The 15,850-nt window shown below is 38.5% G+C and overlaps 1 protein-coding gene across 1 annotated transcript; it reads left to right on the top strand.

The window, feature by feature from the left end:
- The first annotated feature begins 1,902 nt into the window (after positions 1-1,902).
- Positions 1,903-15,458, top strand: EMB2775 (ATPase family associated with various cellular activities (AAA)). Its single transcript, XM_089140035.1, has 11 exons — positions 1,903-2,144; positions 2,233-2,343; positions 2,439-2,471; positions 3,089-3,257; positions 4,002-4,183; positions 7,235-7,371; positions 7,471-7,569; positions 10,339-10,408; positions 10,498-10,572; positions 11,337-11,382; positions 15,044-15,458. The coding sequence occupies exons 1-11, from the start codon at positions 2,061-2,063 to the stop codon at positions 15,100-15,102; spliced, it is 1,065 nt and encodes a 354-aa protein (XP_088996161.1). The 5' UTR covers positions 1,903-2,060; the 3' UTR covers positions 15,103-15,458.
- The last annotated feature ends 392 nt before the right edge of the window (positions 15,459-15,850 follow it).

The raw sequence follows: 15,850 nt of genomic DNA, 5'->3' as shown, positions 1-15,850 counted from the left end.
TTGGTGAAAAGAGAAAATCTATTAAGTTACTTAACCCAATTACATAGATTTGACTAAAATCCATAGGTTCCTATAGCATTAGTAGATGCTTCTATAGCTAAATCCATTGTTGGAGCATGGGGGAAGGGAACATGCAATAGTTAGAGTTTTGTGTTGCCCTTGCAACATCATCATAATAGTTATTACATGAAGAGGCTGCGTCCTTGTTGTCGGCTTCGATAAGAAAGATGGTAGAGTTGGATGATTGTCCCAAATCTATTGTATTTTTAGCCCTTCTTGTGTTGCCTTGTCAATACCTACTTGTAGGCCAAAAATTGTCGCCTCCAAATCATCTACTATATTTAATTTTCCAAAATTAACAAACCGGATATGCCCACAGATATGCCTATATTCTATCCTGTGTTTCCTATTCACTTGTTAAATACCCCTGCACACAATAGAATTGTATTATTAGTTGGTTGTATATGGTAAGCTTACAAATTGTTGGGGTAACTCAATATGATTTTGTGTAGGGGTTGTCTAGGGGTTAATACTGCTATCCACATTCATCTGTAGCTTTAAAGCTACAATTTAGTGGTTTGTTTTAGAGAGCACCGCCAACGGGTTGGGTGTTTTTTGTGTGAAATAACTTGGAGTTTCTCTCTTTCCATATAAAATAGCAATTGATTATAAAAACTAAAAAAAACCATGTCATGCTTAGCTTATCCAATTGTAAGCTTGAAAGAAGGTTATGGCACAAATGCAAAAGAGAGGTATTGCTTTATTTTTTTGTCTTTAGCCCCAATGGTCTTGCTGCATGAATTCTTTTCACGTAGTCACAAGAAATAAAAATATGCCATATTGTCTCATTTTCTTTCATGCACAAAACACAATTTGCTTGAACATTTGTCCATTGAGATAGTGTTGTTTGTACCACTAATCCTACATTCAAAACACGCTAAAAGAAAGCTTTAAATTTTGGGTGAATAGGTAACTTCCACATTTACTTCCACCATTTCGAGAATTCATATCTTTGGATTGGGAATCGCTCTTTTAAGATTGTGCGGAATGCTAATTTAACCGAGAATTCCCCATTTGGGGAGAGTAGGGAGGACCACGAATCTCGTTGGTCCAAAAGTGATATTGGCAATGTGATTAGGGGGTGGGAAGTAGAGGAATGTAGAGATAACTTTCTGTTCAAAGTTTGAAAGTCGTGAAAAACCTTGGCCATTGTTGCCCTTCGTGGCCAAAGAAAGAAATCTTGTAGAGATGTTAGGCAAGTCCTTATTAATGATGTTCAAGGATTGAACCAAAAGGAAGTCTGTGTTCCATCCCCTATTTTTCGAATCACCATTGTTTGTAATTGAGGGATAATGCTAGTAATATTGTTTCATATTCATGATCCCTGCTTTGTAGAGACTTTAGGATAAAAAAAGATTGACCCTTAAAGTATCTTTTTCTCAATACTCGAACCCATATTGCTTCCGGATTAGGAATTAGTCTCCAACCTTACTTCAATAGCAATGCTGAGTTGTAATCCTCTATTTTCTTTGGGGATATCTCGCCGATCTCCTTTCGGCCCTTGGTTTCGATTCGCCAAGGGCAAAATCACCTAATTTCAACGATATTTCGTCGAATTCGACGAAAATTTGTTCCGTGTTTTTTACCACCATTTTTTTCTCACTTCATCTTTATTCTAGCAAACAAATCGTGTTTAAAGTGAAACTCATTCAGAATCCGAAGGGGTACGGAATAAACCAAGATCATTTTGGGGTTTTTATTTTTTAAATTTACTGCTTTAATCTCAGCCATCAACATAGTATTTTCCAGGTGTGCACTGTGCACAGCGTACGATTTTTATCCCACGAACCTCTATAGCTCTTAGTTGTACCGTGTAGTTCCCTTCGGCTGGGCTTCTTAGAAAGCTACCTAGTCATTATCATCTGCAAATTCCCATTTCACTACACAACACCTTTCCGACTCTTCCCGCCAATTTGTTTCTCATCTGTTCTCTCTTTCTCACTCGCTTCTTACCACTGTGACTCTGAGTCTCCAATTCCGGGAATAAATCGGCGGCGAAAATGCTGTGGCTGGACAAGTACCGGCCGAAAACCTTAGACAAGATCATGGTTCACGAAGATGTCGCACAGAATCTCAGAAAGCTTGTAACTTTCTGTTCCCTATATCCCTTCTTTTTTGTTTTCAAGATTTCTTCTTTTCTTTTTCTCTAATTTTGTTTCATTTCGTTTGTAGGTCACCGAGCAGGATTGCCCACATTTGCTGTTCTATGGACCTCCTGGTTCTGGAAAGAAAACCCTAATCACGGCCCTACTTAGGCAAATGTTTGGCGCTAGCGCTGAGAAGGTTCGCTTCCCTCCTCGTTCTTCAACTCCCCCTCCTCCTGTTTCTGGTGTTTTATTTGTTTAATTGATTGTTGCTGTTGTTGTTGTTGATCGCAGGTGAAGATAGAGAATAAGACATGGAAGATTAATGTAAGATTTTTTTTTACCCCCTGTAATTGTTGCTGCATTCATAAGATGTGAAATTTATTCTTCAGTGTAGTAGTTGGTTGGTTCATCAGTGTTAACCCTTTAGTGGTGAACTCACTATACTAAAATCCTTCTAAAATGAGGAATATTTGAACTATTGAAGATATCAGATTTCCCCTTCTTGATTTGTGGGGAGAGACTGCATGTTTGATCCACTAAACAATGTGTTCTCCTAAAAATTAATGGAAAAGAAGAATCATGTTTGAAGAGAAGTTTCACATTGTTTTAGAATGTTCTGAAAGATAATTTCCCTTTTGGAAACTCAAATGCTTTTATGATATAACTTTTGATCAAATAACTTGGAACTCTCTGTATATTTTAATTAAACTCATCTCTTAATCATCTATTAGGGAATGAATTTATGTAAGCAAAATTCTTGGTTCATGCCTCATATTGTGCCTTTAGGCAATTGGAATGCTGGTTTTGGCTTAGCGTTTGGAAACACTTACAACCAAATACACATGTTAATTGTTGGTTGGAATGTCTGGAATACTTTAAGCATGCAGTTAATAGGTGATGTGTAGTAAATATTAATATAATCTGTTTCTTTACCTGTCCAGGCTGGAAGCAGAACCCTTGACATAGAGCTGACTACATTATCAAGCAATCACCATATCGAACTAAACCCTAGTGATGCAGGTTTTCAGGATAGATACATTGTTCAAGAGATCATTAAACATATGGCAGAGTACAGACCAATTGATACCAAAGGGAAGAAGGGGTTCAAAGGTAAATATTTATTGTGCTTATTTCAAAGGTAAGATGTCAGCATTAAGTTTTGGGATAAGATAAATGATAACTGTATTAGTGGATCCTGTGTCACTGTCAACACCTCAGGTTAGATGTCAGTACAGGAAGTAATATATATTATGAGTTATGACAATCTGAAACTATTTTTCTCCTTCCAGTTTCTTTCTTATATGTTGCAGTTCCTGCAGTATTTTTGCTTTGAATTAGCAGTCATCAGTCAACTGTTTGTGATGATGATTTCTTACCTACAAGACACTATGAAATCATAAGTCCAATAGTAAACAAGAATCATAAGGTTATGATTGATGCATGGGGTGTTATCTCTTGTATGAGAGGTCTAGATCTAGGGTCTATTTAAACATACATCAAACATTTATTTGCATGTATAACCTTACTTGTAAAAATAAAAATGTGAAGTGCTTCTTGAAAACTCACCTGACATTAGGACAAGTAAAGCACCTAATCTTGAAAGTATAGATTCAGATCCTGTTTTGCAAGGCCAGAATTTCTAGCTTCGTGTCTTTTGTTAGATCATGACCCATAAATGTATATTCTTGCCATTGAGGATCTCTGCGTGGTTGTCTTCTTTTATTTATTATTACATTACCCAAATGAGAGTAACTGCAAACTTTTTTTTCGTTGGGAATACCAATGAAGTCTTATTTACATTATGTTAATGCATTATGTTTTTGTGCATTGATATGTTTTTCTTTCTAATTACAGTGTTAGTGCTGAATGAAGTTGACAAGCTCTCAAGGGAAGCTCAGTATTCACTCCGAAGAACAATGGAGAAATATAGTTCATCATGTCGGTTAATTCTATGCTGCAACAGTTCCTCAAAGGTCACTGAAGCAGTTCGCTCTCGTTGTTTAAATTTGCGTATAAATGCTCCGACAGATGAACAGGTTAGTAGCTTTTTATTTTCATCTACTTGTATATCATTGGAAAATTTTGGAATTCTTATGAATTGGCATGACACTGTTCATACTATATTGCTTTTTTTGTTTTAAGTATCCTGTGAAGATTACACATGCACACCTGTGTTTTGCCTAAAATATTAATCATCTATGGTTTCCTACAATTAAAGTGCTGACCCCCTTCTTTAAATAAAAACATAAAAATAATGATCCATTAGCATCTCAACGTTAGTGATGATGTGGAGGATTTAATTTTTTTTGGACTTGAAATTTATGTTATATCCTTTTCAAACAGAATAGCAATGGCCTTTCTCCTTTTGTCCTCCCTAGAGATCACCTATCAGCGCCATCTCTGTTGAAGTGGAAGGAACATACTTCTACTTCATCAAAACCTTTCTTCCTTCCAACCTGAAAGAAATCCATTCTCTTTGGCCTGCCCTTAGTCACCGTCACTGGCATACGTCCTTGCATCTGGCAACATAGTAGTTGAATCATCTCTTATCTTGTTGGTTCCCTACACTAACTTTCAGAGGAAAAACTTCTATCCAACTTTGGATTTCCCTCCAACAATGAGGTTCCGACTTTGATAAAGCATCTGAAAGGTTTTTTGTTGCTTCTAACATTGTCAACCTGAGGTTTATATCCAGAAAAATTAATAAAATTTCTCAACCGTTATTTGTGTTTTTAGCTTTAGGAGCTTATCCTGACCAGAGTGCCAGTATAGCAGATGGCTTTGTTGATCATGTAACCTTGCAAAGCAAGTCAAGTTGAAAAATTAGGGAGATTCTTCACCATTTTCTTTCTTCAAATTAAAGAAAAAGAAAATCAAAGTGAGAAGGCCAGAATATAGTTGACGGAGGAGGAGGTAAATAGGCAGGAGCAAACAGAACAGCTGTGACTCAAAATTCAAGCTAGATGAGCTGAAACTTCTAGAAAAGCTGAAAGATCAAAAGAAAAGTTTAAAATATGCACATGAAGATTAAATCAAACAATTTATATATAATGAAAAACATTCATGGGAAAAAAAAAGTTGTAGAAAACGCCATAGTCTCCATTAAATTTGTTTTTCTCTGCAGTCTATGATTGCAGGTAAGCATGTATCTTTGTTGGGGGTAAAGAAGCTTCAAGACTAAGCTCTTTATGCTATTAGGGAGAAGAACTGTAGAACAGAGGAAGCTGAGTAAATTTGTAAATTTCAGAACACTCCCAATGCGTAAGTAATCATTTAGAATAGGGTCTATGTTGAAGAAAAATTATTTTTCCTTGTTTTTTCTGAGTCTGATTTGAAAAACCGTTCTACTTTATAAAAATTTAGACTTAATAGGGATCAGAAGTTATCTGCAACATGATTGAACCACTTGTCTCTGGGTTGTCACCTTCTTCTTTAGTTTTGCATTTTTATAATTGGGGAGGATCAAAGTGGAAGGGAAACTCTGTGGCAGCAAACCGTGTGCTCCATCCCTAATATCAGTGAAGCAGGGAAAGTTCTCGATGTTGGTGATGATGGTACGTTGACCACCTGGCGCAATGTTGTTTGCTTCCAGCCTTTGAAGAAAATGATTTTGAGCAATACATTGACAGCATTGTGAGCAGCCAGATGATGCAGGGGTGGGCTTCAGAGTCTGGAGTTGGTTTGCTAGACGTGTTAGAAAAGGGTATAACAGACATATCAAGTCCAAAAAATCCTCCATGTCATCAACTAACATTGAGATGCTAACAAACTGTACAGTTTGTTTAATGAAGGCATGCACCTGTGGGTTTCGAAACCTCGAATTTGTTAATATTTTAATCTCAAGTCCAATAATATCTTCAGCAAAGCTCAAGATGTGTATGTGTAACTTCTGCAAGCATTTTAGTTACCCTATTACCTTATTTACTCCCAATGGATACAATTAAATTCCTTGATTGAATGGTTTATCTTCTTATTTCAGTTATTTGAGTTTTGCTTTTCAATTCTGTTAGTTCTTGTAAGTATTTAAAGACAAGATGGTTGTTTCATAATTTACTTGAATTCTTATTAGTTTTCTATATCTTAACTAAAGAACCTTTTTTTGTGATATTTTTCTTTTTCTTTTTCTTTACTCTGTTTTGCTTTAGTTGTTTCAATTTAAGTTATAATTTCTAATCTTCCTCTCATTCTTTCCATTATAAAATGATGGAGAGAAAGTAATGCTTGGATTTCTGAACCTTAGGAGGATATGGTCAACGTAGGAAGGAATGCTACAAGGTCGATCTTAGGTTTGTCATGAGGAATTCCGTTTTGGGGGGGGGGGGGGTTAAATATAGTGTATTTGCTATTTCTATATGTGGGATAATTGGGAAGAAATTCTAAATGTGTAAAATGGTCATGTGCCTTTTGTAATTTTCTGTAAAGATGGATATATATATTTTTTTTGGGGTGGTGTGGTTTTGGTGGGGGGGGGGGGTGGAGTGTTTGTAGGGGATTGCTTATTGCTAGCTTCATTAGTACGCCCCCCCCCCCCCTTTTTCACCTTAGATACTTGTGGACTTAATTGGAAGATGTATCAGACATACAGTGCCTGAACAAAAATTTCACTTTGATCCAGATGAGTTACAAAACAGTCTTAACAAGGATCTGAAATTGCAAAGAGAGAGATGTCTATAGCACCTGTCAGATCGTCAGACCGGAAAGTGAATCCTCATGGCATTTGTGTTAGATTTTGCATTTCTGACAGAAATCACACTTTAATATGAGCTGAAGCAACCCTAGCGAGGATTTGAAATTGATTACTGCATAGATCTGATGCAAAATGGAGGTAGAAAACGACTGAGTCTGGAAAAATATGTCGAACGTGATATTTTACCCCTTGAGCAATCCAGGAGAAAATGTCAAGTCATCTTTAAATGAATCCACTTCTCCACCGTCACTATGTTTAATTTATGAAGTTGTTTCTGTTGGTTTGGTCATACGAATTATATGAAGACTGTTACTCAAAACTTGCTGTGGTTGTATTTTTCCAGCCTCCTTTTTTCTTATATGTATATTTTAATGGCTTGGTTGGTGTGTTACTCTGCCAGATTGTTGGGGTACTGGAATTTATTGGCAAGAAGGAAGGCCTACAACTTCCACCTGGATTTGCTGCTCGTATAGCAGCTCAATCAAGCCGGAGTTTAAGAAGGGCCATACTGTCATTTGAAACTTGTCGGGTTCAACAGTTAAGTTTTGTAACATTTTTGAGATTTAGAAGCATCATGCAGTCTGTAATTTTCCACTGTAGTTTCCCAGTTTTCCTGATAGTCAGTTTTTCATGTAGGTATCCTTTCACAAGTAATCAAATAATATCACCCATGGACTGGGAGCAATATATTTCTGAAATAGCATCTGATATAATGCAGGAGCAGAGCCCTAAAAGGTTTGTCACTTCAGCATGCTATCTGGCAACGAGGTTATTCTTATTAGTTTCAGTTTGGATAGGCTGGTAATTGGAAGTCTTATGTTCTAACCATTGTTTTTGCTGGACAATAGATATGAACTATTTAGGCTTTCTCTTGGCTCTTTAGTCCCTGCATTTGATTCAAAACATTCTTCTATACTAGATCTTCCCAAGATCTTCATTGGACATGGCCATGTCACCTCAAATGACTCTCTCATAGCTTATCTTGAATCTTGGCATCCGATTGGTGTCCTACTTCTAATGGACATGGTAGGTGGCAACTCAGGCATGTAGGCTTGATTCTATTCCTGGTTAGCATTTTAAATGGAAAACCCAGCTTTAAGGGCTGCAACTTAATCTGGCCTTCCTTGGCACCTTTAGTCCCCTCAATTTGAATAAAATCACTCTTTCATATTGGATCATCACAAGGCATCCATTTGACATCGTCATGCCACCCTAAAGTACTCTTTGTAACTTATCTTGAATTGTAGCATCTGATTAGGTTGCCTTTTCAGCACCTTAGATGGGCCCATCTTTTGAGGGCACACCTTCACGTCGGTACTGGATGTATACATCTCTGGAGCTGCACCATCACCATGTCTGTTGGCTGAAACTTACAAATCAATGGTGATGGTCATCTGCTTCCCTATTGCCAATTGCAACATAATGACATCTGTCAGTGTTTGAAACCTTAGTGATGTGTCATTTGAGCAATTGAACTTATTAGTTTTGATGCTAACTTGAACATGAAAAGGGAGGGTAGCCAACTTTCTGGGCTTGGATTCCAAGCACTATTCCATGGGTGAACATCGTGTAGTTAACGCAACTGCCATAAAAGAATCCAATGGTGTTAGTTAACGGCAGCCAAGTCTATGGAGGTTGCATAAGCTTTGATTTGTCCATTTGTCTATGATCTATAGATAGTTGTAGCTTTGTGTTCATCCATATCCAAAGTCTTCAAAAATAACTTAGGAATTTAATATCACAATTGGAAACAATTGATTCCGGTAGTCCGCGTAGTCACACTACTTATCACGAGTTTGGCTCCAATATGATTAGCATGATTAGTTTTTTCGGTATGGTATGAAATGAGCCATTTTCAATAGTCTTGTCCACCTCCACAAATGTGGAGTTCTTGCTACTCCCGAGTAGTGGGTAGGACAAGTGTCAGGTTCATACTAAAGTGGAGACATGGTACATGAAGAACTTGCATTTGGGATTATAATCGTAAGTTTTGTTTTGCTCCTTGGCGAACTAGTGGTGTAGCTTGCCCCCCGGGGCGCCCCGGGGGGCGCGCCGTGGCGGCGGTGCTTGGGCGTTTGGCCCGGCGCGTGGGGTTGCCCCCCTGTGGGTTCTGCTCCCGGTGGGTGGGTGTCGTTGGGCGGCGGCTGCTTGGGTTATCGTAAGTTTTGTTTTGCTCCTTGGCGAACTAGTGGTGTAGTCCCAGATTGGTAGGAGATGTAGGAGCCAATTTCTTGGATTTGGGATGAATTGTAAACTTGGAGGGAAAATTAGAGTTTTTAGGCCAATAATAAGGTTAGCGTTGGTAAGTCCTAGGGTTTGATGGTGTGGTTAAGTGGGCCTATAATTCTTGATTGCCCACTTAAGTGGGCTAAATTGCATAGCGTTTGCATTTTTTGTGAAATTGTAAGTTATCCACTCTTAACAATGAAAGCTTCGACTATTAAATTTGTTGGTCAAATAACTCATATATCCTTCTAGGTGTAAAAATACCAAATTACCCTTAGTTAAGTTTTCCTCCATTTTACTGTGTGTTTACGAAGCTTCTTCTAAACACATGCACCACCGCATCCTCCTCCTCCTCCGACTCCAGCGAACCCCCACTCTCCCTCACTAGTGCTACCTACACGAACCCTAATCCCAATATCATTTCCTCTTCAACTTAACCTCTACAACTCAGTGTGCAACCTAACCCTCCCCCTGCAACTTTTTCAAACACCAACAGAGGCCTTTGAACATTGTCCATCACCATTACAAACCACGTGAACCCTAATCCTAACGCCATTTTCTCCTCAAGTGTAATCTTTGCAACTCAATGCGCAACCTAACCCTCTGCTTGCAACTTTGTCAAACACCAACAGGGGCCTTCAATCAACACTCACTTTGATAAACAATATGTATATCCCTACTTAACATCTATACTAACCCGAATGATAATTTTGTTTACAATAGCAAACATGTCTATGGTATTATTTCTTGAGTGATAATATTATATTAGGAGAAAGTTTTCATACATAGTGTATCATTATTAATGTGAGAGGACACTAGTCTTGAGACATAAATATAGATTGGGGGATGTTAGGGACTAGATAGTCAATATATATAGGATCTGGTTGGGATAAGGCTTAGTTGTGCTTCATGACCATAACATTACAGTCTCATACAGATGCTGCCCACACAGAACTCAAAATTAGAGAGTTAAAAGCAACTCTGTAATAAGTCTCTTTGCAAGTGGCTAGGTTCTACATGGTTGGAACAGATTTTAGTAGTAGAGAGGTGATGCTAATGGTATTAAGAATTAGAAACCAACAATGGAGTGTTCAATTCCTCCAACAGGGGAATGAGAGGTTCTTTATTTATTTATTCATTTATTTATTTTTCTTGGGGAGGGGGGCTGAAACAAACTTACTCTATATCTGTTAAGTGTGTCTGATTCTGTACACCATGCGTACACATCTATAAACTTCCCAACTAAGTATGTTTTTCTGTTTTATAAATCTGTTTCAGGCTGTTTTTGGTTCGGGGAAAGATATATGAACTACTGGGTAATTGTATTCCTCCAGTAATTATTTTGAAGGTAAAACTTCATATTCTTCTCTTAATATTTCTTGTAAGTCTGATAAACTGCAACTGAAAATTTGTCAATTGTCAATTGTCAATTGTCAGAGATTACTTTCAGAATTGTTAAAGAAGTTGGATGCAGAACTGAAACACGAGGTCTGCCATTGGGCTGCGTATTATGTAAGTTCATCATTGTTTTCTTGGCTGGGATGTCTATAAGATTTTGCCCTTTTGTTGTGAGGTGAACAAAAAATAAATAATAGGGGAAAGGAAAGAAGCATAGCCCATTGGAGATAAGTCTGCTTCAGTTGGGTGTGTGAGGAACTGGTAAGGGACTTAAAGGCTTGCAATACACACAAAGCATAGCAACCTCCCTTTTCAGCAAGCACATTTATGAAAGAGTTTGCTGGTCTAGGGTATCAATGGATTCATGAATACTATGGTTGCTCTGTCAATTCTCTCTCTCTGACTTCCCGGTGCACGTGGCATACACTTGCATGCATATTCATCATCCAATGGTTCCCTCCAATGGTTCCCCTAGAAGACTAACTGAATGATATAATATTATATTCTATCCTATGAACTATTTGAACCTTCCAAACCAGCCTTTGAGTCCTACAAACCTGGGACCCAGAGAGAGGGGGAAAAAAGGGGGTGGGAGTCAATGCTTCCCTCCAAGCGGACAGGGACGCACCAGGAATCTTTGTCCTTTGCCTCCAACATAGTGGTAGCCTCTACAAGGGCTTTCACCAAGTTTGTCCAAGTTGCTTTTCAGTCTCAACTTGCATTTAATCTACCTGAATGGTGCCCATACTTCTTGTTGAGGCTGATTAAAGTGTGGCTGGTCTTTTACATCCATAATTTGTGTTTTTGTTACTAGTTTCACTTCTTTCCTTGTATGTTTATGCTGACCGAGTGCACCATGTCTAATGGTTTACCTCCAGGAACATAGAATGCGTCTTGGGCAGAAAGCAATATTTCACATCGAAGGTACTCAATACATTTTTCTTCAGTAGTTTTGTTTTGTTTTATTTTATTATTTATTTATTTTTGCATCCAATTCTTTATATTTGTCTGTAGCTTTTACCATACATGACGTAGGTAATTTGTCCTCTTAAATTCTAGCTGTCATGGAGCTTGTAGCATTTTCTCTTTTTTAGTTGGTGGTTAGTTATTTTACAAACTCTCACTTAATTGAGTTCTATATGAATCTCAGCCTAATGTTATCAGGTCACACAGCATTCGTTCTTTAAAACTGTTTTTTGGCACAAAATGGTAAAGTTTTCCTTTAAGGTTACACCCAAGGTTGAAATTTTTTCCTTGTAGTTAGTCTAGTTCAGTAGACTCAGATAGAATCCTTGTTCTATTCCAACTTCCAAGTCCTTTCCTTTCTTTCTTTTGGAGGTGGAGGGGTGGAGTGGTTGGTGGGATGAGATTAGCATAATTGTTAAGCAATTCTTAGAAGGAAAACAGATGAATTATGAGCAAGGGAAATCACATTAATATGGAAGTCTTCCCCTGGTGAGATTTGCAGGTACCTACCAACTATAACCTTATTCAAATCATTTTTTATGATTGGTAGCCCCCTAAAGCTGGTTATCAAAACATCCATGGGGCTCTATTACGCAGTGACTATCTCTTTGCTATAATTATTCTGGAAAACCAAGTTGAGTACTGTATTGGGCTGACTCCAAGTTTGGTAACATTTCAATAGGGGCTCTATTATGGTGACTATCTCATTGCTAAAATTTCATAGATTGCCTTTATTATGTTAACTGCGTTGATAGACCCAACAATGTCCTCATCTTTTCTACGTGCTAGGATGCTTAGATTGATGCATCAAGTTTTCATGCGGCATATTCTTGTTGATTCAAGATTTTTCTCAGAGACAACTGTTTGAGTTGGTTGGTGTCCCTCCCAGGATGTCTCTGACTTGCAGTTTTTCCTGGAGCTCATGGGATATGACTCTCCTCTGTTCACCAAGCACATTAATGCACCTCTTTTACACCTTGCCCACTTCTGTCGCGTAGCCCTTGTGAAGTAATGTTGTGTACTTTCTGGTGTGATAGGAAGTACATGACTGGTTATGCGGGGAAAAGGATAAAACAAAATCCACTGCCACCACCACCAAAACCCACTACAGGGAAGAGAAGGGGGAAAAAGAGTAGAAAAAGAAGAAGATGAGACTGCACTACTGGTGGCTGTTGAGAGAATGTCACACCCCTTTCTTCTGAGACTTCCATCCTTTTCAAGAACCATTTCAGCTCCTATACAGCTCCAGAAATGCTTATTTTTGTCTTGACTTATTTTCTGGATTATTTTTCAGTGACTGATTTGGACACATTTCTAACTTTTTCATAACACTTGTGAGTTGCGACGTTCATTTATTTCTAGTGGCAGGAGTGCGTTGAAATGAGGACTACTTGTAGCTACAGACCAATTTATCTTTATAAGTTTTGAATTTGTCTTTTCTGAGTACTGGGGATGTTCATTCTGATTGGTCCAGATGACCTTGACCTTTTTCATATCTAAAAACTCTTTGCCTACTGCATTCAAGTTCAGTTCTGAAGTTCTTATTGGAAATGAATGCTCAAATATGGGTCTGACAGTAGTTTACATCCCTCCAAAATAAGACATAAGATTGACTGATGACTAATAGGAATGTTCCTTCTGTCTGAAAGAGTGGTTGATTCCTGAAATTCATAGCGTAACTGAGTTACATTTAGTCTTTTCAAATCTATATCAACACCAATGCTTGTGATGAGCAACAATTTAAATTTTAAAATCCCCAGCCCCAGGCAGATTAGCTGGCTTTGAATTTAGGCAGAAGTTGGGTTTCAGTAAACCAAGCTAGGTCAGTTTTGTTCAATGAGTTGAGAACCCTGCAGCAAGGGTGCAGAAAGCCCCCTAAAAATGCTGCAGTGGTATGCTCCCCCCCTCCCACCCCCTCTTTTGGGTGGGCGCTTGTTAACCAAGGGGAGATTTATTTTAGGAGCACCTTCAATGTAAAGAATGAAACTAACCACTAAGACTGAGGATTTGAGGAGAGGAGTTGGGATTTGAGTCAGAAACTATCTGGATTGCTTGATTTATGAATCAATCTGGATATGCCCAAGAGTGAACAAAAAAGGATGGTTTCTCTGGTTCTCCCTCTTTTCTTTCCTAACCTTTCCCTCTTGCCATGTCTGCCACACTGTCACCTCCCTCCCTGCAATTTCTCTCTCTCGTCTCCTCCACTAACACCCTTATCTTACCTGGGAGATGCTTCATGCTTCCATCAAATTTAAGAGTCGATCAAACAATTATGCAGCAGATTATATTGTACAATTTAAATAAATGTGGTGTGACATATATAAGCTCACAGAAGAGAGATTGGGTGTGTGGTATGCCGTAATCCACCCCTCGCAGCTTTTGTGTCCCTTTCCGCTTAAGAGCTTCAGCCCGGCCACCTTCAGGCGTCCTCACGTCCCAAACTTGGTTCCCTTGAAAGCAGTAAATTCTATCCATTAAAGCTTTTTTTCTCCCCAGTGGTGTTGTGATCCGTGGTGAATTAGTCAGTGCTTCAGTTTTGCCTGTGAAATCATGTCAGAAGCTTCAGCAGGGTGCCATAACTGGCAACATCCCATTCACTCTTTATTTGATGCTTTGGTCTTGCCCCATCTTTGCTTTTCTCCCCTAGTCTCTCCAAAGTCCTCTCCTGCCCCATCCTCCAACACAGCTAGCAGCCCTCTTTCCTTCTCGTTTATTCTGGTAGCCTCCTCATTAGATTTATTAATTTTTTTAGGGAAGGAAGAATGCTAACCAGTTGCATGGTTACCGTACTCAGACATGAGAGCAGGGAAGCAACTGCACACCACCTAGTGAAATTTAAAATCCGACCCAAATTGATGCTTCTGTAGGTATTCTTACTGGCTCTCCCGCTGTTGCAGGGGCTACAGGTTTTCTTTTCCCCCTCTTGGCAAGCAAAATTCAGAAACCTGAGGGAAGTTAATTATAGCAGTTAAATCCACAATAGTCTTGGGTCAAGCATTCCAAAATTTGATATTATGGATATCTACATCCCCTTCTTTCCTTACTGAGCAGGGTTGTTGATTCCTGTCAATTATTTCGTATTCAGGTCGGAAACACATTAGAATCCCGGCAGGATGGTTCTGTTCCTGAGCTCACTTTTTAATATAGGCTGCTAAACTTAAAATGGATGGACTATTTGGGTTTATAATTTCCTTTCACACCATTCATGCCCTGAATTTAACCCAGAATACATGCAGATAATTTTTTAGTTAAATAATCTCTTAAAGAAGAATTACTCCTCACCTCCACTGCCCTTTTTGTTAGACAGGAATATTTCTGTACCTTTCTTATATGGTTGCCTCGTTAGAAAATTTCAATAGAATTTAAAACAATCGCACTTAGAAGGTTCCTTGATTGCTTAGGTCTATTTGCTGTATGAATCAACTAGCCAGTTAGGCTATATATTTAGAATTGCTCCCGTAATTTGTTTGATTCTATCAAAACAATATCTTTGCATGTGCCCTTTCCTAATGTTACTACATTACTTGATGGTTATATTGGTCTTTCAATTGACATGGAAATTGTGGATAATTTTACCTTATCTGATTGTGCTTCATTGTTATTCTCATCTACTCTGCAGCATTTGTTGCCAAATTTATGAGCATCTATAAAGGATTCCTCATTGCAACATTTGGGTGATGAGGAAGAGAACCCCTGAAATTCTGTTCAGGACGCCAGTTTCAGTTATCTTTTGCAGTCAATGTTAATGAACTTTGATCCAGCGGCAAGTTCCTTTTGATGCATCTCAACTGTGACAGCAGTGTCTGAGTGGAAACCATCTTTTCTATTGTGTAATTGGTTGGTTCATCTACTTTATACGTCTTGATAGCTACAGTTCCATACTCCTTGAAGGTTTCCACTCAAGGAATTTGAGGACCCCCACATGTTATGCTTCCTACACTGAAAGCGCTGCATCTCTTTTAAGGGATATAAGTAAATCTTTCTAAATTTAATTTTGGCTGATTCTGTTCTTCACTGCTCTCCTTTAGTTGGCGCCTTTGCCTTTTATCTCTTTTTGAGTTACACAAGTCTCTCGCAATTGAGCATAATAAGCATGTGCCTGAAATCTATGATTTCAGAAATCCTCCTTGATTTGGCGGACCTGGAAAATAATTTGATGGGAATGGTTCTCCATAGATGGACTAACAACCCCTTCACCAATGCTACTGGATGGTGTACAGACACTCAGGAATGATGGTGGGGGTATCATTGATTTATATGATGGTTGCGTCAAGGGCTATGTTCGCCCCAATTCTGATCCTTGCTTCTCAGTGAGTTCCCCCACAAAGGAACAAAAAAGGGAAAATTCTCCTAATTAGATTGCCTTGTTTCACCTTAAATGCCATCAAGGTTTGCCTTGATCAACACATGAGAACAACAGTAGTTG

The sequence above is a fragment of the Hakea prostrata genome, chromosome 11 (genome assembly GCF_041222555.1).
Source record: "Hakea prostrata isolate BN-2017 chromosome 11, UWA_Hpros_2, whole genome shotgun sequence".
NCBI lineage: Eukaryota > Viridiplantae > Streptophyta > Magnoliopsida > Proteales > Proteaceae > Hakea > Hakea prostrata.
The sequence above is the reverse complement of the archived record's forward strand: the minus strand, read 5'-3'. Positions and strand labels throughout refer to the sequence as shown.

Excerpts from the sequence above, each read along its gene's own strand:
- EMB2775 (XM_089140035.1), top strand. The coding sequence starts at position 2,061 with ATGCTGTGGCTGGACAAGTACCGGCCGAAAACCTTAGACAAGATCATG. Across the intron at positions 3,258-4,001 it reads AGGGAAGAAGGGGTTCAAAG|TGTTAGTGCTGAATGAAGTT; the intron begins GTAAATATTTAT and ends TTCTAATTACAG. Across the intron at positions 10,409-10,497 it reads CTCCAGTAATTATTTTGAAG|AGATTACTTTCAGAATTGTT; the intron begins GTAAAACTTCAT and ends GTCAATTGTCAG.